This window comes from Peromyscus leucopus, chromosome 9 (assembly GCF_004664715.2).
Source record: "Peromyscus leucopus breed LL Stock chromosome 9, UCI_PerLeu_2.1, whole genome shotgun sequence".
Classification (NCBI taxonomy): Eukaryota; Metazoa; Chordata; class Mammalia; order Rodentia; family Cricetidae; genus Peromyscus; species Peromyscus leucopus.
The window spans coordinates 63,704,632-63,730,150 of NC_051070.1; the positions used below are offsets into that span (position 1 = coordinate 63,704,632).

The window sequence follows — 25,519 nt, forward strand, 5'->3', positions numbered from 1 at the left end:
AGCCGAGTTCCGCTAGACAGAACCTGAAATGATCCCAGAGACACCAAAGGAAGTCAGGGGAGAGTGACTGACCGGGAACAGAGTCTTGAAGTCAGGACTGACAAAGGCTTGGGAGGTGGAGGCTGCTGATGGTGGCACAACCCTGTCAGCGTACTCAGTGCTTCCCAACTGAAAGCTTAAAAAAGTTCAAAACGGCAAATTTGTTACACATATTTTTCCACAGTAAAACATAAATATATTGGGGCTGTTTTTCAAATGTCCAGATACATAGATCGTAAAAAGGGAACATATGTACGTACAGCTATTTGCATGTTTAGACTAACCTGCTAGTCGAAGGTCTTCCCACTTCCTTTTCCTCCTCTCCACCCGAAAACCCACACCCTGTACACTCCCACAAACTGCTCCCTCCATTTTCAGCAACCCCCCCCCCCCCCCCCCCGTCTTCCAGGGTCCTACCCCCTTTGGAGATGCTGTGCTGACTCCTCCAGAGAGAACACCGTGCTCCTTCTATGGTATTCCCAAAAAACCTTCCTAGTCCTCAACCAGACTGAATTGTTTCAATGTGGAGGTAGCTGCTGCTGGCAGCATGGAGCATGAATTAAAACAAAATAGAAGCAGGTAGTTAGATCGTGGAATGTTTTTTTTTTAAATGGACAGGATGGAGCAGTCAGAGAATCATTTGCCTTGAGTTCAGTCCCCAGAATCCACACGTAAAAGCCAGCCTGGCATGATGGTGTGAACCTGTATTCAGAACTTGGGAGGCAGAGGCAAAAGGATGCCTGAGGCTTGTTGGCCAGCAAGTCAAGCATAGTTGATGAGACCCTCCCTCAAAGGAGGTGGACAGAATTTCTGAGGAGGATACCCAAGGTTTTCCTGACCTCTGTATACTTACGCGCGCGCATGCATGCATGCACGCACGCACGCACGCACGCACATGCACACACACATACACATACACACACACACGTATACACATTCATGCAAAAAAAATAAATAAATAAAACAGGAACTCTTCTCTCACAGTACTCCTCTGAGAGAGTAAACAGAGGCCTTTCCCTCCATTTCCAGAACAAAACACAAAGTCCACACCTCACCCAGGCAGTAGCTGGAAGGGACTGAACAGAGATGCAGCAGAGCGCCCGAGTTCTCCCTGACCGTCTTGATCTGCCGAGCCAAGCACTAAATCTTACTGTCAATAAGTTAAGAGCATTGTTTTATTGGTTATAAAATTCATGTTCTCAAATACTTGCCATAGGTCCTGCCCATAAATGAAATGATCTTACACATATTTCTGCCACCGTTCCAGCAACAGGAGGTTGAGCGCAGCTGCATCATTAATGAACGATAGCAGATCCTAGCCAGTGACCTCCAGATGAAAGGCTCATTATTTCCTTATGGGTCTCCAGAGCCATTTGGTCCCATAGCATGCCAGCATGAGATTTCGACTGAGGAGTTGAAACCTTGAACTATTAAAAAAAAAAAAAAAAAATGTTTTACATAGTCCTTGATACAATTTAGAGCGATTACATTCTATTGTGCCAAGAGTTCCTTATTAAAAATCAATTTAATTGTGCATACCCCATCTGGTCAGAATTATGGTCTTTTATGGGGGAGAAAACACAACTTCATATTTACCTGATATTCTATAGTTTAACAGTATAACCATGTAATTATGTAGAAACAGAGGCATTTCATAGTACTGAGAAATGAGTAATTAAAGACACTTTTTAAAATGTTTACCAGGCTTCCTTCCCTTTACTAACTTTGTGGCTTTGGGCCATAACATTCAACTTGCTGGGTCATCTGAAATTTGAATGGAAAAGGGGGAAAAAGTAATAAAATGTATAATCACGCATCTTATGTTATATGCATTTGATGTGATAATTTTTGTTTTATTTTATGCTTTTTCAGATTCTAGTCCCTTTAAACAATATCTATTGTTCCAAGAGCATTCATTTGCATGCTTTTATTCAAGGAATTTGGATAATAAATATCACTTTTGAAGTTTACTTTTTGTTGTCTGCTGGGTCAGTCCCAACTGTGTTAGGAATATGTTAGCTCAGAATATTACTGGGAAAAATTTCAAACTAGAAGGGTGAGGAAGACTTTTGTAGCCTACTTCCCAAACCCCAAAGAACCTTTGCATCTTTAACTTGACATTTGCAGAAAAATCTGGGTAAATTTTCTCAATAATTTTTCCATTTAGAAAGTGTTTTTGTTGATATTACTGCCTTAAAATATCAGGAGCAAATTAGTGATAGATTTGATATTGAATTGCCTTAATGTAAATGTTTTGAAAACAACTTACACGATATGCACGATTCGCCATTAATAGCTGTGGTCTTTAAGCATCAATTTAGTGTGGACCTCGCGCTTCCCTTCTCTATGATCCGATCTCCTCACTGTGAGATGGAATTATAGTTCTTAGGGTAGCAATGAGGTTCCAGTGAGCTCATCCACTGGGGGAATAACAAGGCCCTGGACTTCCTAGCAACATCATGCTTCCTCCTGTTTGGAAAATGAAGATAGTGATCCATTCTGAGATTTCATTCTCAGAAAACTTTTAAGAGTTAAGATGAACATATCATGTGCTCACTTAACTTCCTCTTGAAGTATTCCTATTCAGTGAGCATCCCTTATTACTGTACTCCGAGCACTGTACCAGGTCTGAAGGATGCTATCATGAATCAAACCCATACAACCTTTGGCCAGATGGAGTAGCCAGAAAATGCAACAAAGCTTAAAGAGTGTGGCAGGCTAAGAGAAAGCCGAGTGTAGTGGGGTACCCAGAAGACTGAGTTCTTTTCTTCTGTGTAATTTTCAAAAGTTGAAGTAACATCTGTGTGCTGTGAGGACAATGGTCGTTCATATAGCTAACAGTATTCCTCCCATCTGCCTTTGCTTCTGCTCAGCCATCAACAGGAGCAGTGGGGCCAGCCTTTGGCGCTCTCTTTATACGCTCTCACAACACCTAGATCCTGTGTACACCATTCTCCTTTTATTGTTTGTTTTATAGGTTCATGGCATTTGCTCCCGGTTTTTACCTGTCCAGTATTGACTGAACGAGCGAAAACTCTCCCAAGAGTTAAAATGGGGCTGTGCCTGGCTACCACACTTTTTTTTTTAGTCTCTGTTTCATTTTGGCTTCTCGGTCATATAACTTATGAGACAAAGGATCACTGGAGGGGGAAGTTTCTAGAGACTGTCACCTCTCTTGCTCTTGTTTCCCATACCCCTTCCTCTGTATTACACCTTTGATTTTTCCCTCAATTTCCTATCTACTTTTTTTTTTTTTTTTTTTTTGGTTCTTCAAGACAGGATTGCTCTGTGTTGTTTTTGGTGCCTGTCCTGGTGCCTGTTCTGTAAACCAGGCTGGCCTCGAACTCACAGAAATCTGCCTGGCTCTGCCTTCCTAGTGCTGGGATTAAAGGCGTGGGCCACCATCACCCAGCCCTATCCACATTTTTTAAGTGCTTAATATTTCACAGATCTGCTGAAGTCACATGATCTCTACTAAAGAATTTTAGTGTCTGGGCCAAAAAGATGGGTCAGTGGGTAAAGCATTCTGTTTGTAAGTCTGTTGACTGGCAACAGTTGCCTGAACCCACATAAACCAGAAAGTGAAAATGGATTCTATAGTGTTGTTCTATGACCTCACACATACACAACAATAGATTGATCATATACAATAACAAAAATTTGTTTAAAAAGAATCTCAGCCCTCTAAACAGACATTTACTTTCCCAACCACCTGCCCCCAAGTAATCCCTCGGAGGCTTATTGTAATTACAAAATGCTGGGGCATAGCTCAGGCTTATTGCTAATGGGTTCTTACATTTAAATTAATCCTTTCTATTAATCTGTGTATTGCCACATGGCCTGTAGCTTTGCCAGGCCTCTGGCATCTTGCTTCTTGGGCTGTTCATTTGCATCTCTCCCAGCTCTGCCCTTCTTCATCCCAGCCCTCAGTTTGATTGTCCCCCCCCCCCAACTTTATCCTGCCTTGCTATAGGTCAAACAGCTTTACTATTAGCCAATGAGAGTCATAAATATTCTCAGCATTCAGAAGGATCATCCCATAGCGCAGCCCCTTACTCTTTGCCTTTGCCGTCCATGGCCAACAAAGTTGTAAAACAAGGCAGTCAGTGCTTTTATTGATGGCACATTAATTTCCAGAAATAGAATTTTAGACAAAGGATGTATTTAGTTTTTTGCTTTTAATTCATAGGCCAGGTTAAATGGGAGCAAGGATAAAGCAGCAATTTGTCATTGAAACAAATGTCTTTAATCTCAGTTCATTGTCTCAGACCTGATGTGCAAACCATTAGATCAAGCTGCAGTTGCCCTTCAGTAAGAAATCAGACAGCTAATTCATTCCATCATTCTCTGTAGGACACTTTTCCCTCCCATACTCTTCCAGGCACCTAGAAGGACAAGCCATCCCTTTTCCCAAGCCAAAAATTATCTATGAAACACGTTGGCTGTTAGCTGGGAACAGTGACAGGTAGGACCCACCGAGGTTGAACAATGGCGGCCGCTCCTCCAGACAGGAGCCTGTACAATTAGCCAGCAAGGTTACTGCGCTCTTGGCAGTCAGGCAGCAGTTAAAGCAAAGAAGGATCTTTCTCCAAGAAGGAAAAGCCATTTAATAAGTTTGGGTCAGTTTGCTCCTAACAGCCCTACGTTTGAGGACCCAAACCCCAGGAGCTTGGCAAGCGGCAGTGCTTGGCAGGCCTCCCACCAACCCAAGTCTGAGGCTGCCCAGTCTAGGCTTTGGCTTGGTTCATTTAAGAGCATTCCTGGTTAATAAGAAAGTTCAGGCCGAGGAATCTTTCCTCGCATTAATCCAAAAGAGTAAAGCGCAGTGGCCACAAGCACGCGCCCTCCAGAGCTGCCAGCGGAGGGGACGGGCCATTTGTTTGCCCTGAGGGCGGTGTTTGCTCTGTGAACCTGAGAGCCAGTGGCCCACCAAAAATGACCTTAGTGTTCAGGAATTGGGCGGTGCTGTATTTTATATATGAATTAACATTTGTATATGACTAAGTGGTGTGGAAGCCTGATTTTATGGTGTGTCAGAGACCATCGTGTACCTGCCTCAGGAGTAAATAAAATAAAACGAAGTCTGTTGGTATAAATGTTTGAAAATACAGTACATTTTCCTACTTTTCCCTTTACCTATGAAAATCTTGCCATAGGAAATCAAGTTTGAATTTTTACAGGGGGGGGCAGCGGGGGAGAGAAACAAACAGCTCATGAGTTTTGAAATTATAAGACGCATTTGGGGGCGGGGGAGGGGCTTGTTTTGTGTATTTTAGGTTTCATTTTCCTCTACCCCCCCCCCAAAAAAAAAATAGTTCCAATCAAATGAACAGGTCTAATCATCCAATGACTGGTGAATGGAATGCAGATGGAAATGTTAAGAATGAGTTTGTTTACACTTCCAAACCCAGCAGCACCTGCAAACGATAAAAAAAAATGAGTGCCAACACATCCAGACTGTGGTGAAACAGGCCTGTGCCAGCTGAGCTGTCAGAACAGCTGCTGCCCAGCTGGGGGAGGGGGGCGGGCAGCCCAGGGGGTGGATCCGAGTCCCCGCTCTGACGTGACCCCCAGAGTCTTTTGTACCTGTGATTGGTAAGATCACTGTCCCAAGATCAATTCAGAGGAGACAAGAACTCTCTTAAGATTTTTTTTCTTTCATATTAGAAAATTTCACGAATGTATGTAAGATGAATTGCTAAACGGTCTTATTAATAATAATAAAAAAAACCGAAGCCAGATATTGGGGTTAAAACTGAGAGATCAGAGGATAGAACAAGCTACAGTCAACCTCACCTTACCAACCCTCTACCTCCAAAGAGACCTACTTCCTGTATACCTGGAGCCTGTATGCCTTTCTGTCCCTGCCCTCTTACTTCCTCTCTCCGCTCCCAGCTACATCACTTCCTCTTTCTGCTCAGCTCTGTCACTTCCTGTCTGTCTGTACAGTCCTCCAGACCCTTATACTCAACTAATGTTGGAATTTAAGGCGTGTGCCACCATGCCTGGCTCTGTTCCCATTGTGGCCTTGAACTCACACAGGTCTGGATGAATCCCTGCCTCCTGAATGCTAGTATTAAAGGCGTGTGCTACCATTGCCTGACATCTAGGTTTAATATAGTAGCTGGCTTTTTCCTCTAATCCTCAGATAAGCTTTACTAGGGTACACAATATATTGGGGGACCCAATATATCACCACAAATGTGGGTGTCTTGGTCATACAAAGTCTGTAGGAGCTCTTTAAAACAACTCCTCAGTGATTTGTTTTAGAAATACATGGCTGTGTGGAGGCTTCAATTTGTGAAGTTGTTTAATTCACTTCCGGTGCTACACTGGCCCCTAAAGAACGAGCCATGGCTTGGTCCTGCCTCAACCGAATGTACCAGGCTTAGCTGACCTCCATGGGAGCCCATACCTTTTGGAGAAGGGGATGGAGGGGATGGGTTTGGGGGGGATAGCTGGAGGGGATGGGTTTGGGGGGAATAGCTGGAGGGGGAGCAGGAGGAGAGATGGGAGGGGGATCTGTGGTTGATATGTAGAATGAGTGAAAATTTTTCTTAAGATATAAAAAAAATCACATTCAGGATAACAAAACAGAATGACAGGAGAACCTAGGCCCATGGTGACAGGGCAGAGCCCTGTCATCAGCTGATAAGCAAGGCCTCCCTCCAACTTACTGTCCCTGAGCTATGGCTTCTAAATAGGAAAGCAAAGGCAATGTGCTCTCCTTGCTTCCCAGTGCCATTGGTTGACTTAAGTTTCTGGAGACAAAATTATATTCTGTCTGGTACAAGCCACTGTTTGCACACCAATGAGCACTGAACCGGGAATGTTTTAGAAATGTCTCAGGCTCCTCCACAAACCAGCTAAATGAGAATCTGTTCTTTCACAAGCTCTCCATGTGATCTGCATGCATATTAATGTTTTAGAAACACTGCTGTAGGGATAATTGGTTTCTCTGTATAAAATTTCTGATTCCCAAGATGACTCGGCAGCTAAAAGTCCTTGACACGAAAGCCTGAGCAACTCCAGTTGGTCCCTGGAACCCACATACAGGTGGAAGGAGAGAACTCACTCCACAAAATTGTCCTCATGGCTGACTGTCATGGCGTGGATGCACTGCTGACCCCACACAAAAATGATAAAAAAAAAATTTTTTTTAATTAAAAGTTGCTCACTATTGTTTCCTAGGGAGTAATATATTCTGTTTGTTCATACTAAACCATGGTAAGGATTATCTGATGCTAAATTAGAGTAACAAAAGTGAGCTGAGTTCTTCAGATTATAAAGAATGAAATGAAAGCACTCACGTAAAATGAGAAAACCACGCCCCTGCCTCTTTGCTTGGGACAGGGGAGAGGAGACAATCTTGCTTTAAAATCCCAAGTCTCGGGAAGGAATGGAAGCATAGGTGTGCTGTATGAGATTTCACATTTTTAATGAAACGAGAGCGATCTGCCCAGGTGGTTTGGGAAGCAACAACATCACAGTGTGGGATATGCAAGGAGCCTTTCTTCCTAGACTGGGGCATGTGTAAAAGGCCTTCTAGATTCCCTTGCTTTTCCTCCCTCCTTTAGGAATACGGAGGCCATCCTGCACAGGTTAAGGCAGCTAGCTGGCCTCCTCCACTTGATGCATATACATTCTAAGACTCGATTGCCTTCATACTGGGCCGTAATATCCTTCCGCCATCTTTAGTTTCTTGCTTCAAGTCTGAGTTCAAGGGCTCTATTCTGCAGATGATGGCAGTGCAGACACTCACAGGCTTGGCGTGGAAGAGGTCATGCTCAAGTCTAGCAATCACTGGTCACTAGCATCCTCTCATTGTGTTGTTGGCACCAGGGGCTGACACCATCCTTGATCAGCAACCATCTTGTCATCCGTCTTCACCAAATAACCCCAAATTGGGAATTTTAGTGACAGAGGTTCAGAATAAATGAAAATTGTCTCCCTCTTTATGTTTCTGGGGTGAGGGGGGGAGGAATCAGCCATGGTCACAGCTTTGTGCACCAGATTAGCCTAATGTACCCAGGATTTTCCCATAATGTGTTACTGACAGTTGGGGGTCAGGTCAGCTCTCTTGGGCTGTGTAGGGGGTTCAACAGATTCCATGACAGTTAGCATCCTCCTTCAGGTGGTGACCATGGAGGGGATCTCCACACAGCATGAAATGTCTCCTCCTTGGCAACTTGTCTGTAGTTGAAAACTGCCTCCGCTATGTAAATAAAGCACAGATGTTTTAAAGACTCACAGCATATGTAGAGGCATATGTGAGTCTCCCCTTTGCTACCCAGAAAGAACTATCTAGAGATAATGACTATTCAGGTCTATGATGCATCCCAGCAAGATATCACGTGTATGTCAGCTTATACTTCTTTTCTGTAGTCATGACCTTTCAATGTGAGCTTTGCTGGATTTGAGGGATTTTAGGTTTAGGTTTGGATGTTGTTGTTTTGAAGGATTTTTGTTTGTTTTTTATGTCAGTTTGTTTTTTGTTTTGGTTTGTTTTGAGACAGTCTTGCTATGTAGTCCAGGCTGGCACCAAGCTCAAGACCCTCTTGCCTCAGCCTCCAAAGTGCAGGGCTTTCAAGAGACAACCTTGTTTTGCACCTTGATTTTCCTTTTCATGATGTGTCTAGGAGCTTTCTTTATGACAACTGATGCACATGGATTTATATGACTCTTGTAGATGGATCACTGTGCTTCATTAAGCAAATGAGTCCTCTACAGCCACCATCGTGTAGTGTATGCAGGTTCTAGTTTTTCAAACAATGTCAAAGCAAACACGTTTATATTTTTGTGTTGAGTACCACACAACTGAGACTTAAATAATGAAGGATGTGTTCCTGGAAGTGAACTCCTCAAGACGAAGGAAAGTCCTTCCAACACTTGTCAGTAATTCTGCAGTCCTAGCTAAGGAGTAGAAAAGCTAGTTCTTCAACTTGTCAACCTTAGGTCTTTGTCTACCTGGTGGGTAGAAAGTGATAACCCTGGGAGGGATGTTTAATTAAAAATGACATTTCTGAGGGACTCCAAGGCAGCTGCGTGGTGGAGTGCTTGGCCTGGCAACCTGGTCTCTGGGTTCATCCCTAGCCCAATTACAAAGCAAAGAGGCAGACAGCGCAGTGGATTACTGCTTACTGCTTCTCTGCTCGATACTGAGAGAGAGAGAGAGAGAGAGAGAGAGAGAGAGAGAGAGAGAGAGAGAGAGAGAGAGAGAGAAGGGGGAAAGAAAGGAAAGGAAAAAGTGTGAGGAAAGAAGGAAGGGAAGAGAAGGGAAGGGGGAGAAGCAGGGTGTAGCCGTAAGTTTTCCTGTGTCCTGCAGCCTTTCCGTCCCAAGTAAACACATAGAGGCTTATATTAATTACAAATGTTTGGCCTACGGCTCGGGCGTACCATTAACTAGCTCTTACAACTTAATTCAAGCTATTTTTATTAACCAATGTTTACCAGATGACTTTATGCCTTACCTGTGTTCCAATACTTCTTGCTCCTCCAGCAGTACTCAGCATCTCCTTTGACTCTGCTTTCTTTTCCTGTCCCTCTGCTTGGAGTTCCCCACCTGGCTCTATTCTGGCTTGCCATAGGCCAGAGCAGCTTCTTTATTAACCAATGGTAGCAACATATATTCACAGCGTACGGAAAGACCATCCTGCGGTAGCAGGGTGGGTCTGATTCGGCTGGCTTGTGAGACAGAGTTAGGAATTTGACTTTATTCTAATAGTGTTTTCCCCCATGCTTTTAAAAAATGTTTCTCCTGTATAGAATACATGTTTTAGATTTTTCTTTTTTTTTTAATCTGCTGAGCAGTCTGAATTTTAACCAATATAACAAACATATGGTATTGCTTCCTTTATGTTGTCAGGGTTTGATTTTTCTTTGGTTTTCATGGCTTGCTAAGGTACTTGCCACATTGTTTCACGGATACTTCTGAACTTTAGCCACCTGCCTCTGTTCTGATGGCCCACTGGGGAGCCAGCTTCACTGTTTCCCTTTGCAGGTTAATCTTCTCATTGGATATATTGCATTAATTTTATAACATTTCAAAATTTAGGCTGGGGGAGAAATTCAGTTATAGTACATATACTTATCATGCATGTGACTGTAGATTATAAAAGCCCCAAGACCAGAAGTCAAAAAGTAATAAACACACTAACTCCTATGTCAGCGTATGTGTGCATGTTGACTGGTCCAGTTCTATCTCTTGTTTTCTTTGCCTAAGTCAAAGGATCCATCCCCTATTTGCACAATGAGGTTTTAGAAATTTTTCTTCTATTGTATCTTTGAATACTTGTCTAATTTTTTGTTATTTTAATATACTTTAAAATTCTTGTGGGTCAGAAAGATAGTGCAGCCAGTAAAGCACTTACTGCCAAGCCTAACTGCTGAGTTCCATCCAGGAGACCCACCTGCTGGAAGGAGAGATCCAACCCCATCAGATTGTCCTCTGTCACCAGATATGCATCCTGCTCCCCCCTAGGGGAAAATAACACACCTGAAAATTAAATAAAACGTAATAAAAATGTTTTTATTCTTTATTTTTGTAATCTTTGAAAGGTTTTTACTTAAGATCAATGTAGGCTCTTATCCTTTGCATAACATCTTTTTTTCTAAAGATTTATTTTTATTAGTTCTATATATGTGTGTTTGTATATACATGCATGTGTGTGTGTGTGTCCCCATTTGTATATAGGTACCTACAGAGGCCAGAAATGGGCATTAAATCCCCTGGAGCTAGAGTTACTGGTTGTTCTGAGCAGCCTGACATGAGGCTGGAAACCAAACTCAGGTCCTTTGCAAGAACAGTATCTTAGTTAGGTTTTTATCACTGTGAATGAATACCATGACCATGGCAACTCATAAATGAAAACATTTAACTGAAGTAGTCTGCTTAAAGTTTCAGAGGTTCAATCCACTGTCTTCATGGCAGGGAGCATGGCAGCATTCAGGCAGATGTGGTGCTGGAGCTGAGAGTGCTACATCTTGACTCAGAGGCAACAGGAAGTTGACTGAAAGTCACACTGAAGGGAAGCTTGAGCAAAAAAGACCTTAAAGTCCTTCCCCACAGTGACACACTTCCTCCAACAAGACCACACCTCCTAATGGTGCCACTCCCTATGGGGGCTATTTTCCTCCAAACTACCACAAACAGCATCACTTTTAAACACTGCCCCATCTCCAGCCCCTATCCCGTGTGTTTTTGTTTTTGTTTTTGTTTTTTAAGCCTCCCCTATTGATCTCTAGCTAGTTTTTATCAATATCAATTCTGTTGTTGTTTTCCATTTCTGTGGCTTTAGTCTCTAACACCAACCTTTTCCTCTTTGCTACCTTCTTTGTTGTCTGGGAAATTTAATTTCAGCTCCTATTTCAAAGAAAAGTCACTTTTGTTTAGATCCTATGGGCTCACCAAGAGTCTTGAAGTTTTCATTTACCCTGTGGATGGTTCTTCAGTAGAGACCATTTCTGTGCATTTCCCCCATCTCATGTGAGTTTTTGGCTGTTGTTGCCCTGGTCATTGTTCTGTTTGCTTTCTGAGACCTTTTGGGAGGAAGCACCACCCTTGTCTCAGGACAATTTCCATATGGATTTTGTTCCTTCTCCACTGCTCATCTGTTACAGATCTTGCTGCCTTTGCTTCCTCTTGGGAGAGCACTCCTGTGGCACCACAGTGAGTCTCTGCGTGTCATGAGTTTTCTGCTAGATGACCGGTCCTCAACAGCATTGACTGCTTGCTATCTTAGTCAGTGTTCTGTTGCTATTAAGAGACACCATGACCATGGCAACTCTTATAAAAGAAAGCATTTACATGGGACTGGCTTACAGTTTTGAGGTTTAATCCATTATTGTCATGACAGGAAGCATGGCAGCATGCAGGCAGACATGGTGCTGGAGAAGGAGCTGAGAGTTCTACACCTGGATCAGCAGGCAGCAGGAGGAGAGTGAGACACCATGCCTGGCTTGGGCATTTGAAATCTCAACGCCTGCCCCCAGTGACACACTTCCTGCAACAAGGCCATGTTGTAGATGGACACTTCTTTCCCACCTGCCAGTTCCCAAATAAACACTTATATTAATTACAAATGTTTAGCCGATAGTTCAGGCTTGTTACTAGCTAACTCTTACACTTTAAATTAATCCATATTTCTTATATACCCTCTACACATGGCTCATGGCTTGTTACCTCATTTTTTACACTTCCCTCTGCATCTTCTGGCATCTCTCTGACTCTGCCCTTCTCCATCCTCAGTGTGATTGGCCCACGTATACTTCATGCCTGGCTATCAGCCAATCAGCTTTTTATTAAACCAATCTGAATGACAAATCCTCACAGTGTACAAAAGGATTATTCCACAGTATTTTCCTCTTTTTGTCTAATTAAAAAGGAAGGTTTTAACCTTAACATAGTAAAACTACGTACAATGAAACAGTTATTAAGTAAGAATTACAGCTATAATATCCAGCCCATTTGTATTTGACAAATTTAGAGAAGATACTCAATTATCTATCTTATCTTGGTGAGTCTAAAGTTTTATACCTAATTTACTTTTTATCCTAAATAAGGAAAAATGAAATTCTAATTACTTAGTCTTTAACTCCATCAAAGACTCCAGAAGGAATTAATATTACCTAACAACAGAGACGTCTGCCTGGACAGTGACCTAAAGTTCATCTGCAATGTTAGGGCATCCATCTTCAGCCTACAGGCCTAGAGTACCTGGCAGACTTTTCAGTGAAGCAGGAATCTTGAAGTACTGGCCTGCCTTGTTTTGGCAAAATTCAACAGTCACTTTCTTGTGGGTCCTGCATGTCCAGTCTGCACAGCACACAGTCAAGCAGTCAAGGCAAAAGCAGTTTCTTGCTCAAATGGCTAATCTTGTCACAATTAAAGCAAACACCATGTGGAGTTTCTTCGATGCACATCACCCTCTTTTGAAGTAGAATGGTACTGCCAGGAACAGACTTGTCTCATATCAAGAAAAGTCTAAATTATTAAAATATTTTAAATGCCATATTCTGTAGGTCTTTGAAGTGTTTGAAGATTACCTATCTATCTAAAATATATTTCTGTATTTCCTTGAAAACCTAACTAACATGACTGTAAGTTTGATAGTAATAGGTGACTAACTACTAACCTGCATTTCTTTATTATCCTAAATAGTTTGTAATAATAACTTTCAAGGACTATAAACTTACATTACATTGTTAAATGAGTTGCATAAGTACAATACATTAAACAAGAGTAGAAATGTGTGTACAGTATCTTCTAACAAAAATAACCTTAAATTTGTAGCAATATACAAAAATATGTTAAGCAAGAGTAGAAACATATATACAGTATAACAAAAATAACATCAAATTTATATCAGTATATAAAAATCCATACCAATGTAAAATATTTAAGACTGGTAGTTGCTTTTTTGGTTTAAAAGTAGATTCAGTAATCTACCCTTTTATCCTATCATTTCTATATCCCCTGCTTTTTCTTTTCAGAACAAAATCATTGACTCTAATCTCCTTTCTTAGCTTTTTTTCCTGACCATTACCAATAACAGCTTGTAGACAACCCCCCTTAAATGATAATAAACATCCATAACACAGTTTTCGGGAATGTGGGTGTTGTTCTCTAGACTACTTCCTGTTCTTTGTAGGCTCTGTTATCTTTGGGGGAACCTTGATAAAATCAGTATAATCATTAGGTCTTAGCTGGAGTAGTTTGTAAGGCTGGACCATCTCAGCAGCAGCCTTGAAACTGTTCTGGATATTGGATTGCCTGGGCCATCCATTTTCATTGGTATCTGGTCTCTTGTTCTGAAAATACATAAACTTTTAAAGGTAACCTATATTACAAGTATGGAATATGTGGTATATACAAGTCAATTAAAGATGATTTTTGGTTTTATGTTTAAACAGGTAGAATATATGTCACATATTTTGTAGACCTAGGTTTATTTCTTTATGTCTGTAGTCAGGATTTCAGGGGGTGTCCCTGATCAAACCTGATTTTTTTTAACCCAGATAGAATCTACAGCTTCTCATTTCCTATGGAAATAAAAGCACAACCTCTCCCCCCAAACAAAATACCTTCTGACTTTGAAGTAAAGATATTTTTAAAATATATAGGTTTGTTTAATCTAGCAGCTTTTATAATCAATTGTCTCTTAGCAGTTACCATTTGCTCATTAGCAGTGAAAAAAAAAAATCTAGAGACAACACAATGACATACAGGATCCAGACCTCTGTGTATTTTCCATATTTATGTGGCTTATTGTATTTTTATTATTCTATTCCTTTTAAGGACTTTATTATTTTAAAACTATGTTTTTAATCTAAGACTGTATATACTCTTTCTCTCCCAAGCCTATGTATATTTTTAAGCACACTGTTTCAGAGCTTTTTTTTTTTTTTTTTTTTTTTTTTTTGGTCTGAATCCTTTTTTACTATGTATCTTTATCCTTTTTCTGATCACAGGCCTTTAAACTGGGAGCTGCTTCTCTGTACTGCAGCTGGCGTGAAAGACTATGGGAACCTGCCACAGTTCAAACTTGCAGGCAATGGCCAAGAGCGTCCCTGTACTGCATGAGAGACATGAGACTAGGAAGCTGCTCTTGCTTTGTTTCTGTGTGTCTAGAACCCTTTCCAAAGCTCTGTCAGGCTTCACATGGAAATTCTGGCCCCATGTTGGAATGCCATTTGTAGGCAGAGTTTTTTGTCTCAGCAGTGTGCCCAAATAACCAGACAAAAGCTTAATAATTGTAAATGCTTGGCCAATAGCTCAGGCTCATTACTAGCCAACTCTTACACTTTAAATTAACCCATATTTCTGATCTACCCTCTCTGCACATGACTTGGTACCTTTTCTCAGTACGGCATGCCCATCTTGCTTCTCTGCATCTGCTGGCAACTCTCCTGATTCTGCCCTTCTTCATCCCAGCATCCTCAGTTTGATTGCCCCGCCTATACTTCCTGCCTGGCTGTCAGCCAATCAGCTTTTTATTAAACCAATCCAAGTGACAAATCTTTACAGTGTACAAAATGATTATTTCATGGCACCACACCTCCAAATCCTTTTAAATATTGTCACTCTGTGTTAACCAGGCATTCAAATCTGTGAGCCTTTGGGGGGCAGTCTTATTCACACCACCACAGTTGCCATTTGTTTCTTGATGATGTCATTCTGATTGAGGTGGATTGTAGTTTAATTTGCATATCCCTGATGGCTAAGGTTGCTGACTGTTTTTCTCATGTGTTTACTGGCCATTTTACATCATCTTCTGAGAACGATCTGTCCAATTAATTCCTTTCCTCATTCAATGATTGAAATGTTTGTTTATTTAGTGTTTATTTTTTAAGAGCTTTATATATTTTAGATATTAATCTGCTGTCTAGTATACAGCATTCTGCTCCATAGCTGCTCATGAATGATAATCCAGCATTTTATTCACTAATACATCCATGTTACCATGAAAGATGATTTAAGTGTGCTTGTTTCTTAACATTGTGTGTTGACTTTTGGCGAGGTGGTAGACAGTCAATCAAGGAAGTTATTATTTTGTCTATTTTGTCAACTAAAAACACATATGGCCAACAGAAGTGTTTCTTGGTTTTTTAATTAGTTATGATCTTTAGCTATTTGATAAAATCCTACAAAGAAAAATCACATTTATCAAATCAGTTTTATAGGGGAAAATGCATGAAGTTCAGACACTTTCAGTCAACCAGAAAGTGTTGACTCAAAAAACATATTTGATATCGGTTCATTTCCCTGTAAATATGGCATATATGACCTCCCAAAGTTGGTGCATCCTTAATATAAATTTTCTTTAAGATATTGATATTTATGATATTGGGAATTTATATTCCTTGAAAGGATAATTGCCATAATCCTGGCACACAGATTCTCTCAGGAGGCAGCTGTGTCCAGCTGGTGGTCCACATTCCCTGCTCCTTCTCCAGTGAGTGGAAACATTTAGGTCAATATTGATATAAAACTTGATGAACTTTGTTCTCTTACAGCTTTGGTTCGCCTTTGTTAATGGATTTTCTGGGCAGATTTTATTTGAGCGCTGGTGCATCGGCTTGTACAATGTGGTAAGCATTCCCCTTCTACCTGATAGCATGCAGAACTTCAGGGCATTCCTTCACTGTTTATGTCTGGGAAGTGTATCTAAGCCAATCATCTGTGTCCTTCGCAGGCAGCACAGATCTGTCTTTAGGGCCTTTGTCACCGTGACACATCCTGCAGAAGCCCAAACTCTCCACACATGGTTTCAATCATAGCAGATCATTCTTGAGTAGCCCCATGAAATTATTAACCCATATATCTTGGTAATAGGCCCCTGGCTTACCCCCTTGCTAAATGCCTCTGCAACATTTTCAAGTAAAAATTTCTGTCCTGCCTCTAAACTCACTCCATCATATAACTTTACTTCTGAATTCTTAAACATAGATATGAACAAAAGACACATGATCTAGTGAGCTTTTTGCCTTTCTTGGAAGGATGTCTATGAGTTCTGAGTTCCAGCTCCTATAAGAACACTCAGTGATATCTTTGTTGTTTGTTTGTTTGTTTGTTTTGAGGGGATTGGGTTTTTTTTATTACTTAGTGGATTAGATAAATACAAAAGCCAAAAATAAGTATAAACTATAAGCTAAAATGTCTAGTTTTCTTGTTTTTTGTTTCTCTGGCAGAAAGAACTAAGGGGCAGGTGTGACTAAATGCCATGGTGACCCAGCTGTAGGTCACTGTAGTGGCTCATCTTTTGAGTTGCTCTCTTCGACTGCTTGGTGAACCAATGGTAGCTTCTTGCATGGAGTTCAACCTCTGAAGTAGCTGCCCCGGGGAGGTGTAGATGGAACAGAGGGAGAATGGTACTGTGTGCATTGGGGGCTGTTTAGTCACATCCTCCAGCCCACTTTTCTCTCGACAGCTACCCTGTCGGCTATAAAATACTGAGCCCACAGTGCGACCTGGGCCTGTGTGACTTGTAGGTGAAAAGGATCAAGTGTGTGGGCTCAGACACTGGCAAGGCTGGGTTCTGCTTTTGATTTGAGCTGTGACGGTCAGTTCGTTAACCGTATTACCTGCTGCAAAGAGCACTACCTCCTTGTGCAGATCCACAGAGAGGTGAGCAGTAGAGAGAGAAGGGTTCAATTAAGGCTAAAACCATCTTCCCCACAACCATGGCTCAAAGACCTCGCTTCTGTGTACTGACAAGAGACTAGACAAATAGATAATGAGAGAGGGCGGAGATGGCGAGAGAAGCCACATAGAAACCCGTGCCACACACCTACCTCAGACATGAAGCTGATCCCCTGGAGGCTATGTTTTTGAGTTAGGGACAGCCTAGGAAGCATGTCGCCCTATGGGATGAGTAGGGTTTAGCCCTGTTTTCATGCCCAGACTGTGAGGGCAGGATGATTTTCTTGGCTCTGGTTAGCTTTGGTAAATTCAAATTAAACCTAAGAAATTTTAGGGGATGCCTGAGCTGAAGGAGGCTGAAGAACAGTGTTGATCAAAACAAGGCCCATAGTCCACTCACAAGAAAGAAAAACAAGGATTTGTTTTTTTAAAAAAAAAAAATACAGATTCCTGAGCCCCTCAGTCACTCAGTAGAGAGTGCCTCAGAAATATGCATCCTTTTAAAAGGATGCCCCTGGGGAGTGCCTGTGGAGGGTTAAGAACCACCTTGACTTTAATGTGTAGGGTCAGGAATATGTCTTGTGTACACAGTGCCCACCAACCAATAGAGAAAAGGACTCTGTCGCAGACAAGTCAATTCTGAGGTCAAATGACGCTAGGTTACCAGAGTCCATAGAACAGATATTAAAGTGGATGCTGGGGCATGATAGAAATGCTAGGGTGTGCTGGAGGTGCTGGGCATGCTAGGGTGCTGGGGTACTGGAGGTGCTGAGGGTGCTGGTCAGAAAGGTGTTTCTACTTACACCAGACGAGCAGTCCTGGAATCCCTCACACTAGAAGCTTGAAACCTTTTGAGAACATGAAAGTATCTTCATTTGTTTGTGGGTATCATGAGAAAGTATCTGAGACTGATTACTTTATAGAGAAAACAGGCTTAGCTGGTCCCAGTCTAGGAAGATGAAGCCATATCTGTTCAGCGCTGGTGAACCCCCCACCAGGTCCCCTGGCTCTAGGCTTCGCCTCTTAAAGGTCCTACCACCCCAGCAACCCTACACTGAAGACCAAGCCTCCAGCCATGAACTCCTCTGGAAAACACACTTAGATCATATCCAAATCATAGCACATTTCTCCCATGGCAATTGTCTTGGCGAGGAATATGAAAAAAAAAATTGAAATTAAAGTTATTTTTTTAAAGCACCAAAAACTCCTAGCTATTCTTTACTTGGGTTAGTCGATTTTCAGTACTTTGCTCCCATGTGCTGTCTCTCTTCATGCATGGGCCCACCTACACAGGAGTGCATGCACCTGGGCGTGCATGCATGTGTACACACACACACACACACACACACACACACACACCTATTCTGAACCAACTGAGTGCCCTTCACCCTCAGTGTAGAGTTGCTAAGACTGTGTGTGTAACTGCAGTGTAATGATCAAATCCAAAAAGCCCGACACAGTGCTGTTCTCGCATCCATACTTAATCTTTCAGTTATGGTCCCATCAACGTCCTATTGTACAGTTGGTGGCAGTCCACAGTCAGAGACCTTTTACAGGGGGCCACCTTCGAGATGTGAAACGTTTGCAGCATTTCTGTCCTGCTTTTTCTCCTCTTGTGCCTTTTTTTTTTTTTTTAAGTTCGATTCCCCCAGGCAGCTAACGTAGATTGTTGTTTCTCAGTTTGCTACAGCCTTCTTAGACAGAATGAAACAGACTTGGTTTCTACATGACTCTAAATACTGAGCTGACGATGTCCCATTAGATTCTCTTCCCGTTAGTTGCCTACCTGTGATTGCCCTCGGGGGCTTCGGTTTCCCAAGGTCAACTGCAGACTGAGACTCTTAGAAGTAAGATCCCCATGGTGCTGGGGCTCCATCGGACAGAAACCCCCCTCATCCTCTGACTCTGCAGTCTTTCTTTCCCCTTTCATTAATGTCCCCCGAGCCTCAGGGGCCGGAGTGTTCCGTACTCATTGGGACTGGCCTCCACGGCTACGCACTGTGATTGGTTGTAGTTCACCGTAATGCTCTCCATCTGTTACAAAAAGAAGTTTCCTCGATGGGAGGTGAGAACTCTACTCACCTGTGGGTCTGAGGACAAGTATTTAGAATGGAGTTAGGGGTTCGGCTGGTTTAGTCAAGTGGCGGTTGTAGATTCTTCTCCAAAGATCCGTAACTTCACTGCCCCTGGGTAATTGGCCAGGTTTCCAATACCGGGCATGATGTCCATCTTGTTGAGTGGACCTCGAGTCCAATTAGCGAGCTCTCGGGTACTGTCAAGATATGTGTGTTGCTGCTGCAGCTCTTGAGGCCTCAACCCTACCCCAAGAACTACAGGCAGCTAGGGAACACGGAGAGCAGGAGAAATAGTCTTACCCAGGGAAGAGCACACAACTGGAATCTGATACCAAATGGTCAGCCTGAAAAACATATACAGACAAGTAACATTCTACAGACTGAGCACAATACACACACACACACACACACACACACACACACACACACACACACACCTAACAACAATTAATGATAAAAGAGTCCATGAATCTAAAAGAGAACAAGGCAGTGGGCAGGTGGAATTGGGAGGTTTGGAGGGAATGGAAGAGAAGAGGGAAATGATGTAATTATAATCACAAAAAATTTTTTTTTTTTTTTTTTTTTTTTTTTTTTTTTTTTTTTTTGGTTTTTCGAGACAGGGTTTCTCTGTGTAGCTTTGCGCCTTTCCTGGAACTCACTTGGTAGCCCAGGCTGGCCTCGAACTCACAGAGATCCGCCTGCCTCTGCCTCCCGAGTGCTGGGATTAAAGGCGTGCGCCACCACCGCCCGGCTCCACAAAAAATTTTTAAGTAAAATACCAGGAAAAAGATCTTGTTTGAACTATTTTCATAGTAACATATTATTATGACATCTCTTTTAGTAATAGTTCTCACTGTTAACCCTAACTGTTTCTAGGTTAAAACTTAAACTTTACAATAGGTGTGTGTAGGAAAACCATAGTGTGTGTTGGACATTGTTCAGCTGAGCTCTTAGGTGTCTCCACTGGTCATAACCCCTGAGCATGAAGAACTGTCCCAGAGTGATAGTTTCACTTCCATATCAGTTAAGTTTGAGGGGGGACAGAAATTTTGAAGGCCACCAGGAAGAAAAGCTTCCTGCGTTAAATCGATTTAGCTAGACATTGTATCATTTTCAGCGAGGGGATAACTCTGGTATTATTTAAATTAATCAAAAAATTAACCCCATTATTAAGCCAACATAACTTAAAAAAGAAAACTGTGAGCAGGGTCACTTGTAGTTACAGACATTTACATAAAACATCCACTAAGAGAGCTCAGCTCTGTGTTGAAAGAGTGAAGTATTTGACAAAGCAGGGCTTTGAATACAAGAGTTTCAGATGAAAAGCAAATCAACCAAACTATGTCAATAAAGTGAATGAAAACATGCTCCCATCAGTAAATGCACACAAGTGTTTGAAGCAGTTCAGTTGGCATTCCCAAAATAAGACTTGGAAAAAGAAGAAGAAGAAGAAGAAGGAGGAGGAGGAGGAGGAGGAGGAGGAGGAGGAGGAGGAGGAGGAGGAGGAGGAGGAAGAAGAAGAAGAAGAAGAAGAAGAAGAAGAAGAAGAAGAAGAAGAAGAAGAAGAAGAAGAAGAAGAAGAATGCAAAGAAGCCAATTGGCCAGATTTCAAACTGCTTGTAAAGCTGCGCACGCTGCCGTCCATGGCAAACTCCGGGTTGGTGGACCAGCCATTACTGCAGGGGGACCAGCCATCATCACTGTGGAGTTCAGCATCATCCTAGAGTTTCCGGCAACCACCAAAAAAGTTAAACAGCTGTTACAAATATTGGGGAAATCATGGGCAGTTTCAATGCTTATACAAGTACTCGTGGAAATGAAACAATGGTCGACTATATATGCTCATACATGATTGTTTATCCTGAAAACCCAGAAGAAACCAACCCAAAAATACTAGAAATATGAAAGAATTCTAAAAGAGCCAGATAAGACTTTTTTTTCTGTCCTAGTAATCAATAATTCTATTTCTAAGTCTATAGGCTATTTCTGAATTCTAAATCTAAGTCTATTTCTATTTCAATGGGCTCCTAAAAACTGCAAAAATACTAAGAACTCCTTTCAGAAAACAACTAAGCATATATATTACTGCCAGAGCAGCACATGCCTGAGTCCCAGCTACTTGAAAGACTGAGGCAGGGAGAATCATTTGTCCTCAAGACTTGGGGACCAGCCAGGTAGCATAGTATGATTCTGTCCCTCATGTATTTTAAAATAATAAAATAATAAATTAATAATAAAATAATAAATAGTTGAAATTTGATAGTATCCATATGAAATGGCCCACTTAATGAAAGATTAAGTCATCTGGGCCTCAGAGCACCTCCTGTGATCCTGGCATTGCAAAGGCTGAGGCCAGAGGATCTTAGACTTCACATTCGGCTCAGCCGTGAAGTGAGTTCAAGGCTGGCCCAGGCCACTTAGCAAGGCCTGTCTCAGAATTCAACAGTAAAGTAAAAGTAGGATTGGGGATATAGCTCAGTGGCAGGGTCCATGCCTACTGTGCACAGTCCCCAGTACCACTGAAAAAGGACAAAGAAATAAAGACCTAAAACCAGGGTGTAAATAGAATGTGTATTGTCTTCTTGCACAGGAAGACGTAAAAGTCATGACAAAGGCCTCAGTCCATGAGCTGATGTGTACATTTACATGATGTGAGCAGGTCTGAGGGTGCAAGAGAAGCTGGGTAACACTACAGAAAGTGTAAGTGGAAAGGAGGAGGACTTGAACATAGGTGTGCAACGCACGTTCAGAAAACGTGTGGTCTTGACTGTCAGACTAGCCCCCAAAGCACCAGCAAGAACTGTATGCTTCTGACTGACTCAGAGTCAGAGATCCTAGAATTGGGTTCCACCTCCAGAGTCTAGAACAACAGTACATCAGAGTCTAATAAACCTTAATGGTGATTTTTTTTTCAACTTTGTGAGAAAGTGTCGATTAATTGTGTTTTTACATCTGGTCCATTATCTGGGAAAAAAATGAATTCTGAGCTTATACCTCATAGAAAAATAAATTCCAAATATATTAAAGACTTAAGTGGGAAAAATAAAACCATGAGACTCCCCTAGCATGCTCCTAAAAACTACACATAAACTCCAGGGTGGGAAAACTGTCCACAAGTGGACACTCCAAAAACTCTTTTTTGACCACTTAAAACTTCAAAGCTTTTAGGTTGCCAAAGAAGCATGTTGGGAAGAAAAGAAGCCTATAAACAATGAACACAACTTGAAGACCCAGCTGGGGGCTTGCAGGACTCACCGATTCAGATAACCATGGGTGGAGAGAGAGAAAGGACCTAGCTAAATGTTGGAAGTGGCAGGCCCAGATGGTCAACACATGCAGACTCACTGGTAGACAGGGAAATGTAAAAATTTTAAAGTAAGAGTTAATATCTTGACTTTTTCAGACAAGAGAATAATAAACGTAGAGTATAACCCCTGCCCATAGGGAAGCTGGCGAAAGGTCACTCTTGTTCTTTGCAAAAAGAGACATAAAAGGTTGGAACTCTTTAGAATACAAGCAGGCAACATCTTATAAAATTAAAACTACATGTTTCCTTCTCTACCCAGCAGCTCTTCCTCCCATGGAATAAAAGCAAAGCATATATGGGACCATATAATAAACGTTTGTCACATGTCTGTGGTAACCAAAAAAAAAAAAAAAAAAAAAGCTGGAATCAAAATGAATGCCTGCCGATGGATTAATAACTCAAATTATGGCACACCCCTGCTGTGAATTATTATGTAAACACTAAAGAGCACTAAACAGACTGCAGTAGTGTTAAATCCCAGGGGCTCAAATTGCTTTCTGTGATGTACTGTTTAACAGGAAGATCATGATGAAGAAAAATGTGTGTGATGTCTCCATTTTGTTAAAAAAAAAATTTGTCCCCAACCAGGCTGCATAGGTGAGTACAGTATGCTTCAAACAGGATAAGAATATGGTAGAGCTTCCTGGGCTGTCCACCAGTAATGAGGGATGGAGAGGGCTTTTTCTCTTTGAGGAGAGACTCAAAGAGAAAAAGAAAAAAGCTAGCACAGTTTGTGCTGGCACATGCATGGTGTGTGTGCCAATGCAGAACAATGGCGGGTGAAAGATGAACCCAAATATGTGCAGAGCTGCTGAGACCGTCCTTGGCCATGCCTTCTGCTGGCCATGAAACACGCAGCTTCTGTTGCTGCAGGAGACAGAAACAGTGCTTAGGCTCCTTGTAGCCTGTTGCAATCTCTGGACTGCTTTCCATCAGCCCCGGGCCAAAGCCAGCGCGCACAGGAGAGTCACTGGCCTCGATCACCTGTCTGCCCCCAGCAGCCTTGGGAAAGGTGTGCTTTGCTGGTCAGACTCTCAGTCTCCAGGGAACTGGTGTGCACTTGAGATTCTCTTAGAGAGGCTTTTTGGATTCCATGGCTGCCGAGCTGGCTGGGTTTGTGGGTATAGATTCCATCAAAACAGAGGATAAATTATGAGCCAGTCTCTTTGAACTTGCCAGAGCCAAGTGAGAGAGTGACCACATGCCCCAGACGGAAGTGGCACAGTCCTCCTTCCAAACCCCTCTTCAGCATCTGGCTCTATTTTGCAACACAGAAACAGGGTCACCTCTGACTCCTGAGGAGAACCTGTGAAAGTTGGCACCTCGGAGGCTCTATCTCCCCAAGACTTAGTGCCCCAGTGTTTCTGTGGTCTTCTTTCACCTTTGTCCTGTGTCCTCTGCCAGCCACATTCTTCGAATGCTACAGGTTTCCCCAAAACATGTTGTCAATGCCTGAGAGTTTCAGAAGGGTGTTCTTCTCAAAGGAGGGGCCAGCATCCACATTCAGTATCATCTTGCCAAACCCTGCAGGTCCCATGCCTTGCAAGTGCCATACTCTGGTGCGCTGAGTCCTTTCTTCACAACGGCGCCATAACGTTCTGGCTGAGCAACCACACTGAACCCCCATGCTTCACACGTTGTATCACCGCCACCCTGTTGTCATGAGTTACCTCCTCTGCAGGAGACACAGGGTCTTAGAAACTTCCTGGCCTCTCTTCCTCTCTGAAAAAAAAAAAAAAAATGTCTGAATTCTCAGTGCCCCACACATTGTCTGCCCCCATCTAATTCACAGTAAGTGACTGTCGAGTGAATACATGAAGTACCTGTGCCTCCTAAACTGTGAGGGGAGAACCGGGAGGGAAAGCTGTACAACTCCTGCAGCCAGCACTGACAGAAAACATGCTGCTTCCTGGACCAAACTGTTGTGTGAGCCTCTTCCTGGAGCTGACTGTAGTGTGAGCACCATGGTTGCTGGTTCTACACAGGAAGGCAGCTCCTCACCACTGAGTTCTTAGCTCAACAGGAATTTATGTTTTTAGCATTCCATGGATTCATTTACACAAATTAACAGTAGAAAGAAAATGGTGATTTTTTTTTCTTTTGTTCTGTTTGGAGGATGTGTGGGGAGTTGTGAATCATGGAGTCTCGGGCTTGGACTTGACTAGAAGTCATCATTCACAGAGCCAAAACCCCGGCACAGGGTGCAGCCAGAGGGCTGTGTTTAACGCCTTATCGTCTCCACACAGATCTTCACCGCGTTGCCGCCCTTCACTCTGGGAATCTTTGAGAGGTCTTGCACTCAGGAGAGCATGCTGAGGTTTCCACAGCTCTACAAAATCACCCAGAATGCAGAAGGCTTCAACACTAAGGTAAGTGATGTGATGAAACAGCTCTCACATATGAAAGGCACAGCCCTGCTTCTCTTGCAGCTCTATTTGAGCTCTGATTACTCTTCCGGGAGATCAGTGGTGCTTGACAGAGGGCATTGACATAACCCCTTCATACCCAGCCCTGTGATCCAGAGACAGTTCCCTCAGTCCAGCCAGCCTCTCCTTCCTTCTCCTCACAGCTCTGGTTTGCTGTGGGCAGCACCATCTCGTGCCCCTTTCCATTAAAACCAGCCATTGACTTTCATGAAGCCCTTGTTAGGCTGGCTGCAAGCTTATTTACTGGTTTTAACTTTGTGTGTGAGGTATATGCGCGTGCACACATGGGGGCGGGCACACAGATGCAGGTGCATGCAGAGACTAGAGGAAAATATTGGGTATCTCCATCTGTCATTCCCCACCTTATTTTTTGAGACAGGGTCTTTTGGGTAGGCCTCCTGTCCAGAGAGCTCTCATCTGCCTGTCTCTACCTACCACCCAGTGCCAGGTTCATGGGCATGCACGGCCAGTTCTAACTTTTACTTGTGCTCGGCATTCAGATGGATTTTAATGTTTTGAAAATGAACAACGT

General features: G+C 42.5%; 1 protein-coding gene across 7 annotated transcripts in view; it reads left to right on the forward strand.

Moving 5' to 3' along the window:
* The window catches only part of Atp8a2 (ATPase phospholipid transporting 8A2), a 587,084-nt gene that overhangs the window by 409,316 nt on the left and 152,249 nt on the right, over positions 1-25,519 (forward strand). For 6 of the 7 annotated variants that reach the window (XM_037208489.1, XM_037208490.1, XM_037208492.1 and 3 more), the window contains 2 exons: positions 16,054-16,128; positions 24,808-24,930. In XM_037208489.1, coding sequence (XP_037064384.1) covers positions 16,054-16,128; positions 24,808-24,930 — 198 coding nt within the window. The remainder of the gene's footprint in view (positions 1-16,053; positions 16,129-24,807; positions 24,931-25,519) is intronic. The other variant, XM_037208491.1, reaches the window with a different exon arrangement.